This window comes from Malania oleifera, chromosome 2 (assembly GCF_029873635.1).
Source record: "Malania oleifera isolate guangnan ecotype guangnan chromosome 2, ASM2987363v1, whole genome shotgun sequence".
Lineage (NCBI taxonomy): Eukaryota > Viridiplantae > Streptophyta > Magnoliopsida > Santalales > Ximeniaceae > Malania > Malania oleifera.
Genome location: NC_080418.1, coordinates 66,700,823 through 66,714,691, shown reverse-complemented (window position 1 = coordinate 66,714,691; position 13,869 = coordinate 66,700,823). Strand labels below are relative to the sequence as shown.

At 36.3% G+C, this 13,869-nt stretch overlaps 1 protein-coding gene across 8 annotated transcripts in view; it reads right to left on the bottom strand.

Annotated features, from left to right (window-relative positions):
- Window positions 1–13,869, bottom strand: part of LOC131149486 (phospholipid-transporting ATPase 2) — a 155,269-nt gene that overhangs the window by 127,673 nt on the left and 13,727 nt on the right. For 6 of the 8 annotated variants that reach the window (XM_058099948.1, XM_058099949.1, XM_058099951.1 and 3 more), the window contains 2 exons: window positions 11,438–11,664; window positions 7,380–7,593 (listed from right to left, as the gene is read on the bottom strand). In XM_058099948.1, coding sequence (XP_057955931.1) covers window positions 7,380–7,593; window positions 11,438–11,562 — 339 coding nt within the window. In that variant the 5' untranslated portion in view covers window positions 11,563–11,664. The remainder of the gene's footprint in view (window positions 1–7,379; window positions 7,594–11,437; window positions 11,665–13,869) is intronic. The other 2 variants (XM_058099953.1, XM_058099952.1) reach the window with 1 other exon arrangement.

Below are 13,869 nucleotides of genomic sequence, written 5' to 3'. Positions count from 1 at the left end.
GTGTTGAGACTCTTTATCATCTTTTTAACAGATACACAATGGCTTGGGAGTTTTTGGAAAACACTGCAGACTCATGGTAAGACTTCCTTTCTACTTCTTTTAGAGGTTTTGGGAAGGACAAGAGTACTAAAAGATCATGATTTTCGCTGTTTTAACTTTTTAGCTGTGTTCTGGGCAATGGTTGGAAAGAAATGTCAGTATTTTTAATGAACACACACTAACTTTGTCATTGATAGAATTGGTTTTCTTGTGTGACTTTGGGCTTTCTCCTCTGGTGGCTTCAACTAGATTTTCTTTTCAAATTTTCTGAGATATTAACGAACACTATTGATGTGATATTTTTCCATTCTTTCCTTCTTCAAGATTTTCTTTAGTTTTGTATTCTGTAGGATGATTTAGGAGGATATATTATCCTCCATGATGTAGGACAGCTCTAAATAGCCCTAGTCCTACAGTTGACCCTCTTTGTAGCACACACACAATATCACAATCTAAGGGTAGAATTGAATTAACCAAGCTTGAACATCACAAACATATTCTAGTGATCACAAGTTGTTAAAATTTAACGTATATGATTTGGTTTAAAAGCCCTTAGTTGATCATTTCATTCAAGTAATCAAGTTCACTTTAAAAGATGTTATATTAAAAGTCTTAGATCACAAGTCCTAGCATATAAATCAAATATCCCTAAGCACGGTACTAGCAAGCCTGTTCATGATGAAAATCTAGGAGAATTCAAAGAGAATGAACAAGGTTTTCAATCAAATATTCAAGTAGGGTGTCAAGGCTTACAAGGGACTTTTAGGGGCTGTTTTAGATGGTCACAAACAAGGAATTAAAGCGAGCTTACCAAGAGGTTCAGAATGACAAACACCAAGGCACACGAGTACTCTATCGCACCACGAACAAGCTTGTCAATCCTTCGAATTCTTGAGACAAGAATGAAGCTTTGAGGAAGGTTGTGGCTATGAGCTATGAAAGAGGAGTGGGGCATGGAGTGTTGATGATGACGTCAATGTTGTTGTGGTCTCTCACCACCCAATCTTCGGGGAGACGGAATGTAGCCTCACACTACTCAATCACAAGGAGGGGAACAAGCTTCACAAGCTCAAGCAAAGACTTCTTTTAATTGATAATGCAAAGACCCCTTTTACAATACAAGTTATGGCATATTTATAGCCTTACATGAGTATGCACGTGACTTGCACATGGCTTCTTAAGAGATTAAATAAAATACAAAAATAGTATAAAACATTTAAAACATAGACATTGAGGTTCCTAGGAAATAGTCTGTCATAGGAAATAAGTGCCTAGGAACTAGAATAATTATGATAGTGGAGTCTAGGAACTTAAAATGAAATAAATGCTTCTTGAAAGACCAAGACTCTTTGACTTGCAAGTTGTCATGTAGTGGCCGAATTCAAAGGGGGCGAAAGGGGTGATATTGGTCCATTATTTCATGGATCTTCAAGTGATCTTCAATTCCATGCTCCAAAGCTTAAGTCCTTTATTTCATTCTTCAAGCCCATCCAATGTAAAAGTCCATTAAGTGATCATTTGGGCTTGAACTTCAGAGTACCTACAAATATAGTTCACATCCAATGGTGGACTTAGGGTGGTCGTCCACGTGTCACAATATCCGCGAAAGATACTCGAGGTGCATGTTGATCCCCATCACTCCAGTCTATATCTCATATTCTCCCTTAATAATTTTATTTTTTTTTACCCCCAAAAAGGATCAAAAGGAAACAATGGAAGGGACAACAGATATGGATAGGGATAACAAGCTAGACCTGTTTTTCTTTATTCTTTTTTTTTATATAGAGGAGATATTTATTACAAGAGAGCAGCCCTCAATCTCTCTACAGATCAGTTAGAGAAACAACTCAAAATATATCAATAGCAAAAGTACTATATCCCACATAACAAATGGAAAGATGTGACTTGATCCTGTCTTCCTCTTAAAAACGTGAGAGAGCCTTTTGTAAAAGAAAATGACTAAAAGAATCAAGACAGGACAGAATAGGCAAGTATAATAAATCCTCCAAACTAAATCAAAACAGGAAAAATAAAATGGAAAACAAAAAAGAGGAAGGCCCAAATCAAACTAGCAGAGCCATCCAATCTCATTCAATATTTAAGTTCCAAAGCGTATTGACAAAAACACCACAATGAAGCTAAAATACAATCCAATCCCAAATCGAACTGGCAGATGAAGCCTCATATTGGAAAAAACTAACATTCCTCACCAGCCAAAGCCCCCACAGAGTAGCTAAACTGGCGCATTGCCATAAAATCATCGCATGGTTACACCTCCCAAAACCTCTAACATCGATCTACAGAAAATCATCCAGAGTGTTAGGACACACCCAACACCCACCAAGCAAGCCAAAAAGATTGTTCCACAATAACCAAGCCACATAAAATGGAGAAATACATGCGCATTTATCTTACAACTAGCACAACACATCACACACGCATCAAGAGACAAAGCCTCTTAAGGCTTTTTAATCTGTAACAGGTTGCTGATGTTAACTCTATTAAAAATTGGCCATCAACGCCAAACCTAACCTTAGAAGGAGTCTTTGCTTTCCACAAACAATTAGCAAGAGAAACAAAATGAGAAGACTGAGTTAGATGGATGACAGGATGTACAAATGGATATTCTCCTCTCTCCTCTTTCTCTTAGTCTTGGAATGGCCGAGATTGTGAAGTTAAGGGAAGGGTAAAAGTGTCCTTTAAGATTGTTCACCAGAACAATGTCAGTTGGAAGGACAAAACTTTCAAGGGGTACTTGAATGGAGAAGATGAGAGAATATATGAGTGCGGGGACAGGAAGACAAGAAAATTTTTATTTAAAATTAGAGCCAGTTGAATCTGAAGCAACTGAAGGTTCTAAACAGTAAATTGAATTAGATGGAGTGCATGAATATGTACTAACTGAAATGTTAAACAAATGTCGAGAGAGAGAATTGATTGGGATCAGATGGAGACTTCAAAAAGGGTGGGAAGGTGGATGGCACAATTCAGATTGCTGTTTGAAGGGATTGAAGAGGAGGCTTTATGAATCCTAGAAAGTACAGTGAGGAAGAAATCTAGGAGTACGAGGTGAAATTTTCAAATGCGGAAAATAGAAAACAGAGAACTTTAAGAGGTTGCAATGCTATTCTAATTATGAGAAGCAGGTGAGGGTGAGGATGTGCAGAGGGGAGGTGAGGGAAGGGGACAGTAGATTTGAAGGTTAATGCAGCTCTCGCACAATATAAGGGAAATTAATGATGGAAGGTAGCAAGCAAAAACCACATATGGTATGTCCTCATGAAACAAAAATATGGGGAAGTAGTGAAGGATGGATATGAAAGCACTGCAGGGTATCAAGCATGTGGAAGGTTTGGTAAAGCTGCGACAAGAGCTACAGGTGGCATCTTGTTCATGTTAAAAAAAGGGGTATTAAAAAGGACCTAGAAGCTGGTGTAGACAAGATTCAAGTAGAAAATGATGGTTCAGGGTGGGAAATCTTTCGGTACAGGACCAAATTTATGCTTTAGCCAGTTCAGATGGTTATGGGGTATTCTGGTGGGATAGTGCCAAAGCTATTAAGGAGATATAAAGGATAAAAGTTGCATATTGTGGAAGGCCCAAATGTTCAGAAGGGTACAACTAGTGAGTGGGATAGCAAAGCAAGGAGAACTGGGAGATCTCTCAAGTAATGAAAGTGAAGTCCTTAGTGAATTTGATGGTGAGGCGAGGCTGCTTTTGGATGAAATTTGGGAACGATATGGACATAGTTCTGACTCTTCTGACTTAATTGGGGAGTTATCGTATGTGCCTCCACCTCTAATGGCAGATTTGGAGGGTATTTCCATTTTTTGAGTATGATGGAATGGATAAAAAGCAAGTGTGTAAGGATAGAATTGTGCCTACCCCTGTCGAGGAGATTTCTGGGAAGAATTTAGAAGCTCAGAAATTGATGGATAAGATGCGGCTGTATGATCATAGAGGAAATGAAGTTCAACTCAATAGCGGTAAAAGTAAGGTAAGTAAGAAACAAGAGAAACTAGCTAATTTTAAAAGGGGTTTTCTTGGTTGATTATTCGTAATTTTTTGTTCTATTTTTATTTTTCTTCCCTTTTTTGTTATTTGTTTTTTAATTTTTGGAAGGCCTCCTGTACTCAACTAGGTGTACTTGATCATATCTCTTTCTAATGCATCTTCTTTTACTATCAAAAAAAACATGTTCATGTTGAACACAAGGGATGATAGAGAAAGAGGAAGAAGTCATTGGAAATGTTAATCGCTATCAAGTTAAGTTTGAAACAGCAGAAATTGGGATGGATGTTTGGTAAGGTGTATTTGTTAGGGCAGCAAGTTGACAAAAGAAATGCTCTGTAACAAGATTTAGTTCAGACTTCAGATGAAGCTGAGATGGGCTGAACTATGGTGCATATCAGGAAATCTCAATGTGGTGTTGACCTAGGAAAGAAGTAGTACGAGAGCGAACTTTCTGGTTTTTGAGGGATTTACATACTTCATCCACTAAGCAGCTCTTATTGATCTGCCCTTAGGGGTTTGGATTTTACTTGGTCCAACTTTAGGGAGATCGACTCTTGAGATCAAGTGTTTCAATTCCTCTGAATTTGGGGAAATATGGCATGGCAAAGTGCCATTCTGATTTGAGAATGTGACCAGGGGCAGATTGCTTAGAAAATCCGCAAGACTGGTGGAATCAGCTCGTTGAAAGAGGAAGTACTAGCATTGTGTTAGTGACTAAGTTTAAATTGCTAAAAGAGCAAGTTGGAATAAGAAGTTTTGGGGCACATCAAGATCATCTAACAGAACTAGTTGGAGATAAAAAGGCTTGATGCCAGAGAAGCAGTTGAATAGCTTGATACTCATTGTTGGCCCACCACCTAACAGCTTAAGCTTATAGGTAAAGTGGTGTAATATAACATGGTAAGAGCTTTGTTTCTGAGAGGTCCTGGATTCAAGTCTTGTTATCTATGTTATCGCACATTATGTCTATCTTAGTGCACTTTGCCTTTGTGTTTTTGCAGGTGTTCAAGTTCATCTAACTGCCTCCTCAAGTGCAAGATGGGGTAGCACATGAGAGGTCTGTTGAATAGCTTGACATACATTGTTGGTCCACCACCTAACAGCTTAAGTTTTGGGTAAAGTGGTGTCTAACAAAAGCTATGGGAGAGTTCCAAGAGAAAAAGAAGAAAGAGTAGGTTGGAAGCAAGAGGCAAAAAAATTAGGCAAGCTAAGATGGAGAGAACTCATGGAGGCAGAAATCAATCTCTTTGGCTAAGAGGAAATAAGAACAAAAAATTCTTTTGCCTAATTGTCGGCACCCATATGATATTCAATTTTATTGAGATGATGGAGATGAATTGGGATGCAGAGACAGAAGATCTAGAAATTGGGGGGCACATTCAATCTAAAGATCTCTTAAAGGGTAGAAATAATTGTAGATTCCATATAGATGGTTTAGTGGGGAAGGCTCTTGATGGAGAGGCTTCCACTGATTTAGAGACACCTTTTGAGGAGACAGAAGTGGAAAAAAGATCTTTTTTTTGTAACATCAGAATTTCATTGATAGAATAGGGATGTACAAGCCAGAGAGTAAGACATTCCCTTTCAAAACTCTGGGCTACCTCAGAAAATAAAAAATAAAAAATGAAAAACCAAAAAGAACACTAGAAATAGCCCAAAAAAAATCAGCAGGTCTATCATTTCAACGAGGAAAGCCAATCACGCTGAACATCCAAAAAGCACGTGCCCTGAAGTTCAGCCAAATTTTGAATCTTCTCCCTAACTAGCAAAAGAGAACTTTTCCCCGAAAAAATGCATACATTTCGTACCATCCACAAGCCCCAATATACAGCAAATAAGGCACAATTCTGTAACTCCTTACCCTCCATTTTCCTGCCGAAACCAACAAAATGAATTGCCATAAACTCCTCCACTGTCTTTAGACAAACCCAGCATTCCCCAAATAATTAAATAGCTTGTTCCAAATCCTCCAGGCGAAGTCACAATGTAAGAAAAGATGCAAAACAGTTTCAGGGCAATTAAAACAAAGCACACATACATCTGCAGATAGAGCTTAAACGGTCTTCTAATCTGCAACAAGTTATTGGTGCTCTTCCTATTAAGCACAACCAACCAGAGAAAAGATCTTTCTTCCATTTAAAGAAATAAATGGAGACAATGCCCCAAGGTTTGGTGGGTTTACCATAGCTTTCTTCCAGCATAATTTGGAGGTTGTCAGGGAATGTGTTGGCAATGCTAAGAGAGTTCCATACCACTGATGGATTCATCAAAGTCTTGATGCATCCTTTCAAGAAAATTTGATATGCTTACCGGTCAGGAAAAGATGTAAAACATCCACCAAAATAGACACAACAATTCTCTTAACTCCTTTGCAATAAAGAAGAAGATGATCTTCTTGCACACATAATACCAGTTCAACAGAATTATGTCTCTCCTTCCAAGTTTGTCTCCTATCAAAACAGCTTCCCATGTCAATGAATAGAATTTTGAGTATCATGGTTTCATTATTGAGCATAACACACAGTTGCCTAGATCATTCTTTTTTTCTCTCTCTATTCTTTACATTGATTTCTTGCACATATAATACCAGTTAAACAGACTTATATCTCGCCTTCCATGGTTCTCTCCCATCAAAACAGCTTCCCATGTCAATGAATAGAATTTTGAGTGTCATGGTTTCATTATTGAGCATAACACACAGTTGCCTAGATCATTCTTCTTCCCTCTCTATTCTTTACATATACTCCTATTTTGTAGACTTTCAATCGCCTTGCTCACTCTTACCTCAAATTTAGCCATTTGGAAAGTCTTTAATAATAATAATAATAAGTACTTTTTCATAGAAGTACTTATTTTAAGTACTTGTGTCAATATGTGGCGTTTGGTTTATACTTAAATAAGTACTTATTTCAAAAAGTACTTTTCCAAAGTCATTTTTTTAAAAAGAAAAATAAGTATTTTTTGAAAATATATTTTTTTGAAAAAAGTGCTTATCCCAAAAAGTACTTATAATAAGTAATCTCAAACTACTTATAGATAAGTACATTTTCATATAAGTACTTTTTTCCAAAAAAGTAATTTTCTTTAAGTAGTTCCAAATGATTCAGAGTCTCAACATCACTGTTTCCCTTCAATAGTAAAAATAAACAATAAAATAAATAAAGCCCATGGAACTAAATTTCCTCAGACTGCAAGCCGGTAATGCATCAGTGATAAATGCTGCTTTGCAGTTGGCAATAAATGCAAGTAAATTTAGCTTCTCTTTTAATTCATAAAATTAAACAACATAAACCACAAGAGGTCAGGGATTGGCAGAACTTCCATACAAGTTTTTTCATGCCCTGCTTAACTACCCAAACTTCTTTCTCATTTGCTTTCTTGTCAGAAACGTATCTATTGTAATCATCCCATGCCTCTTTTGATGCTGAGACTGCAAAAATAAAAATAAGCGGACCCCATGTACTTGCAGGATTTACAGGGGTAATAAGCGGCCACAGTTGAAGGCAAGCAATCAACAAAAAATACTGGTTCATGAACCGGCTGGAAATTTTATTTAAAAACAAAAAAAAAAAAAAAAAAAGATAAATTTGTTAGGAAGTGGTGAAGAAAAGAGAAAGAAAGAAAGAAAGACAGTACCTAAGAGATACATATAACATAATAAAACAGAAAATCATGTGTACGAAATTCATGGAAGCAACTTAACGTATAATAGACATGTGAATCTGAGAAGATTTCAGAATAAATGCAACACAAAACTTCAATAAAATTAAAAAACAAAACACAGACATAAGATAAAAATACAGCAGAAGATTATATAACACAAATGCAGAGGGCTACTCGGCAATGGTCACATTATATGAATACGTAAAAATTCAGAAACAGTGTGCAAAATGAGCAACTAAACTAAGGATCTGTTTGGTACTATTTCTGTTTCTGTTTTCTGTTTGCGTTTATGTCCAGTGAAGAAACAGATATGACAACAGGTTTTTTTTTTTTTTTTTTGATAACCCGGGGACTTCCGCCACCATCGCCCCCATTTTGGATACTATGGTGCAGTACCAAACCCGGGAGGTGAAAGCCACCCGCCTATTAACGCACCCCTGGTAATTCACCGGGGTAAACTCTCAAGGGGGAATCAAACCCATGACCTTGGGGTCACCAAAGTCACAAGTTTTTTTATGTTGCTAGTTTTCAATTTCAACTGTTTTCAGTTGTTTTGATAACCTTCCAAAACATTTAATATTCAGAATTAACTTTTGTGATTTAATCAATCATTTTATACATATTTTTTATTCAAACTAAAATCAAATAACCATGTGAATTTAAATATACCACACAGGGTAGGGAGCCCCAAGGTCTAAATAGAGACACCAATCAGCCCTTTTTCTCTTCTCGCCGACTCCAAAGGGCACCAGATACTTCGAGCCACAGTGGTGTCAAAATCAAGACCAGAGGGGACCGTACAATCTTTCTGATGTGCAGGATCCTCCTGGAGAGGCAAGCACAGAGCATACTCGAATCCTTTTTACAAGTTCATAGAGGTGGATACAAAAGCCTTTCAAGCAACAGTTTTCAGGAACTTTAAAATCTAGAATGCCATGGAAGAAGAGGAAATCTTTAAATAAGTTTTTCTTCTAGTGTTGCCCCAAACGGGAAAGCAACCATTTAAAAAATATTTTTTCACTATTTTTCCTTTGTCATGTACAAATAAAAATGTCTTCCTTTTTCACTATTTTTCCTTGCCAAGCAGGGAGTCTTGGCCCAGGGACATCCTTTTTTTATTTTTCTTTCATATACAATAGGATTGTTCTTGTAGCACTAAAAATTGAGTTTTAAGATATAAGAATTAAGTAAAATAATTATAATAAATTCTATTTTTATTATAATATTTTAAAATTGTATTATTTTGTATTCTTATTATTTTAAATATATATTTTATTATTATTTGATTCAAGGAAAAAAATGAGCATCTATTCAATCAAGTTTTTAAATTGTTTTAGTTTTTATATCCTCTTTCGGACAGCAGAGAGAGGAGGGAAGGGACAATTTGAAATTTGATAAGCACTGTGGAGGGGTTTCTTCTGACAATGATGCTCTCAATGTACAGGAGGAAAATACAATTACATACAAGGCTAGGAATTGAGATAGTGTGAACACGAGTCATAACATAGTGAGGATGGATGAGGAGACAATATCTCAGATCTCCGGAAAGTCAGCATTACCAGAAGTTTATTCTCAAGAGCAGCAGAAGAGTATGCAAGAAAGGGACACCTCAATTGAGAGATCTTCTAATGTAGATGCAAGGAAAGTTAAGGGCCCATTTAATTTTGAAAAGGATTTTCATTTTCAATTTTAGTTTTCCAAGAAATTAAGTAAAAAAATAAAAAAAAAAGTTAGCTCATTTTTCATTTTTACAACATTTGTATTAAATAAATGAACAACAATAAACAATTTTGGCACTATTTGCTTGTGAAAATAGTTTTATTTTTCATTTTAAATTTTCAAATAATTACAAAATGCCACCTTTTTCCAATTTTCCAAATTTATATAGGTCCGTTTGGATCAAGAATTTTGTTTAGGAAAAGAAAATAAGGAGGAAATTCATTTTCCATTGTATTTTCCTTCTATATGAAATAGTATTAAAAATGAAAGTTAGTTTTAATATGACTAAAAATTAAGAAAAATTAAATATTAATGATATTAAAATTTTGTTCATAGATTTGAAATATTTTTTATTTTCTCTCACTTTCCTTGATAACCAAACATGAAAATATGAATTCCTTAGTATTTTCCTTTCCTTTCTCCGATATTTCCTGAGTTCCAAACATAGCCATAGAAAAGTTAGAAAACATCTATTCATTATTTTTTAGATTTCCAGCTCTTGCTTTGCATATGGGAGCATGTAATTCGGATCTTGGACTTTAACTTGTGTGGATTATAGAGAGTTTGTTCTAAATCAACATAAATCCAAATGCAAGACCCAAAATCCATGATTCCTAAGATTACCTTATATGAAATTTGAAAATTCGGGAAAAAAAAAAAAAAAATTCACTGAACTTTTTTTGTGATTATTTTAAAAAATAAAAATAAAAAATGAAAAATTATTTTGCACATCTATAATAATTTTCTACCTTCTTAATACAAATCTTAAAAAATTAAAAAAATAACCAAAATTTTTTATAATTCTTTGGAAAACTAAATATTGGAAACTAGAAAATGTTTTCACAACTAAACGGGCCCAAAATTTTTGAGAAGCAGTGGCAGTTTTTACATTGAGGAGCCTTTGACTAGGTTGAAATTTGAACTACCCAAAAAAGTTAAGAGAGGGAAATTCTATTGAGAAAAGGAGAGTGACTTAGACGGTGACTTCGATTTTGGTGGAGGACTACTTATAGACGAGGTTCGTGAACAATTCGGGTCTGAATCAGATTCTTCTGATTTAGGAGTTTCTGGTTCAGAGAAGGATGGAATAAGCAAGAATGAGCAGACTGAGCATGTTCCTGGCTCTTGTTTTCAGAATCTTCTGGATAAAATGGATTTGTAGTTTGCCAATCAGAAGGAAAGGAAGCCCAGTTTGATGGTGGTAAGGCTAAGAAAGGTCAAAGGAAATTGGCAACTTGCAATGCTTAATGCTTATTAACTCTGATGGAAAGGATCTAAAAAGTGGCTTTCTTCGGGTAGTGCGGTCTTTGGGTTGGCAGGCAGTTATGCTTTGGGTTGTTTTTCTTTCTTCATTTTTAGCTTTCTTTTTTAAGGACTCTCCTCCTCTTTTGTTTGTATTCTCTTGGCCTAGCCTATGCTTGCTCCTCCATTTTGAATCTTGAAAGTGCTGTCATTTCCTTTTCATTGATGCTATACTGCAATGTGGTTAACAAATAAATAAATATTGACCAATGAGTTGCTGGTTTTCACTGTTTAGTTTTTGTTTCTAGTTTTTAGTTCTAATTTTTGGTTTTCGTTTTCATTATTTTTAATAGTAACACCAAACAGCACCAAAGTGATTGTGCACTGCTCCTAGGCAATCATTTGTAGAGTCAGTAAGAGAATATGCAATTCTTAGTACAATATAAAACCCAAAACATAACAGCACAACAATAATAAACATGGTAGTCAGCCACAGAAAATAACATATGAGATTTAGTGGACAAATTAGTACCAGTCTCATGCATGAAAAGGATAATTTTCAGCAAAATGTAAATGCTATATTGCTATAAAATTAACCCAAGTACGAATGAGAGAGAGGTAGAGAGAGTTAATGCAAAATTGATGTTTTAATACTTAATAAGACAGTAACTGTCAAACATGCACTTTTACTCAACTGACTAGCTAAATTTATGAATAAATGATGATTACTAAAATATTAAGGCATCAATTCAAGGCTCACCTGAACTGTTCCCATAAATTTTTGGGAAGAAAGTTGAGTACAGTATACTTTCTGTTTGATATACGATTGTCACAGTAGAGATCATGTGATGGTTCATCATCATTGATATAAACATAGCGCTTCATTGCTGCCTTAAAAGCACACTAACTTTTTTAACATGTTCCTTCCACTGTCAATGGGTGCTCAAAAACATTAGAAGCCCCACCACAAGCATTTAATGTCAAATACTGCACAGGAAGAAAACAACAAAATTACACTTTCAATACAAGCATAAAAATGATTGGTATAAAAAACAAAACCACAGGAGAATAAGACACCTAAAATAAGAGCCCAGGATAGACCACAGATTTAGCACCAATGAAAAAGTGTGCAGATATTTTCCAGTTTCCACAGCCCAATAATAAAGAGGCAAGGCCACCCACATATATAGATAGACATCATAGACATACATACATATATGATATATATTTAGATTTATTTTTTAAAAAATGCTATATTAAGAAGGAAAGAGAATACAAGCAAGAGAAAACAAGGGGTCCTCAAAAATGAAAGCTAGAAACAAAGAATGAAAAAGCAATCCCACCAACTCAGAACCTAACAAGCACTACCAAAGAAAGCCACTTCTCAGACCTTTTCCATCATGTTTAATACAGCAATGCAAATTTCCAATTCCCTTTGACCCCTTTTAGCCTTACATTTACCACCATCCAAGTGAACCTTTTTTGTCCCTTCAGATTAGCTAACCACAACCCATATTGTCCCTCAAGAAAGAATTGGGCCTTGAGCTTTCTCTGCAAGTCTGCCGAACAATCATTTACACACCGTCCGTTATGTCCCTCATCGTACTTGGTATGCCACCACAGCTTAGCATCGCCACTCAAGTACATTGTAGCCACGAATACTTTTGCGACCTTGCTGCACAAAAGTATCGTTCCATGTCAAATAAGAAGTTCTCCAACTCCTTAGCATCACAGGCACCACCATATGCTCTAGGTTCTTACACCTTTGTTCTTCCATACTCTATCCTTATAGAGTTGGAATTTCCCATAGCACAAACCATCAAGTTCATCTTGGCATTATGATCTCCCGACTAGATCTGAAAAGCTTCAATTGTGGCATGGAAGTCCTCTAACATATCTCCACAATAACCCTATAGATGTTTTTGGGATCTCTCCAATACATCAACAGGCTCAACAAGTCTAGTCATCACCACTGCCACACTGTTGGTTGTCTTAGCCTGCGCCTCTAGCGCCTCAATTCTCTCAATATTGGTTGGCATGGTCACTTACCGATGCTTCACACAATCCCACAATATTAAGGCAACCAAATTCATAAAACAATTAAGCAGGCTCTAATATCAATAATCACGGGTCGAACACTTCACGCCTTGTGAAGGATCAAGCGGCACTAGCTAAAGCACTCTTGCTCAACTTGTCAACCAACGTATATCGCAGGTTCCCACAAGAACACATTCACAACAATTGAATGCAAAGTATGCATAAGCAGTAAACAATTCATGTAAGCAAATGACAATCACTTGGGCAACATTGAAGCAATGTAATTCATTAACAACACCTCGTAGGAAATGTGTTCTTGGTGAGGGAGGCAAGTAGGCTAAACACATTTACAAATTCTAGTGAGTTTTACAATGATTGATAAACACTGACCCTCCACTAAAAAGCTTTATTATGACTGTGTGTTAGGGAGTGACAATGTAATGTGGAAAAGGGGGAGAGAGATACTGCTCTAATTATATTCTCCAGGGATTTAGAATGAATCTATGATTATTTGTGTTAACATTTGTAAGGTTATTCTTTTGGATCTAAAATAATACAAGTAGTCCTTTTCATTGTGGTGTTTTGTTGCCATGGATTGTGATATACCTTATTGTTGTAGCCTTATTCCGTGTATGTGAATATCTTGCTCGTGTGATATCATATTGTTCCTTGTTTCTCTTGAGTATTGAGACTCACCTGGTGTTCGTGCCTACAGGCTTGAACGTGTGATTATTGGCTGACTCGTCGGGGGAGAGCTCTCAACAAGTGCTGCACGACCCTAACTTGATCCTATTTTTGGGGTTCGTGACAGTTGGTATCAGAGCACAGTGTATGCAAGCACCATGAGCGGTATAACATGAGAAACAAGTCTGAAAAAGTAGAGCGTAGTGAGGCACTTGAGGCAAAACTTGTAACCTTGGAGACAACGTGCTGAGAACTCCAAGGGTTGGTGGCAAAATTGATGAAGGAGAAAGGCGTGCCAACAAAGCTTGAGGCCGCTGAAGAAAATCCTAAAGGAAATCTCTATGGGGTATCACAATTTGAGGAGAGAATTAAGGAACTTGAAAAATTCATTCCACGTGTAAAATCCCTGGAGAAAAGGCCAGTAGAGCTTGAGGCATTCTAAAGGAGTATCGAGCAGTTGGAAGCCTTTGA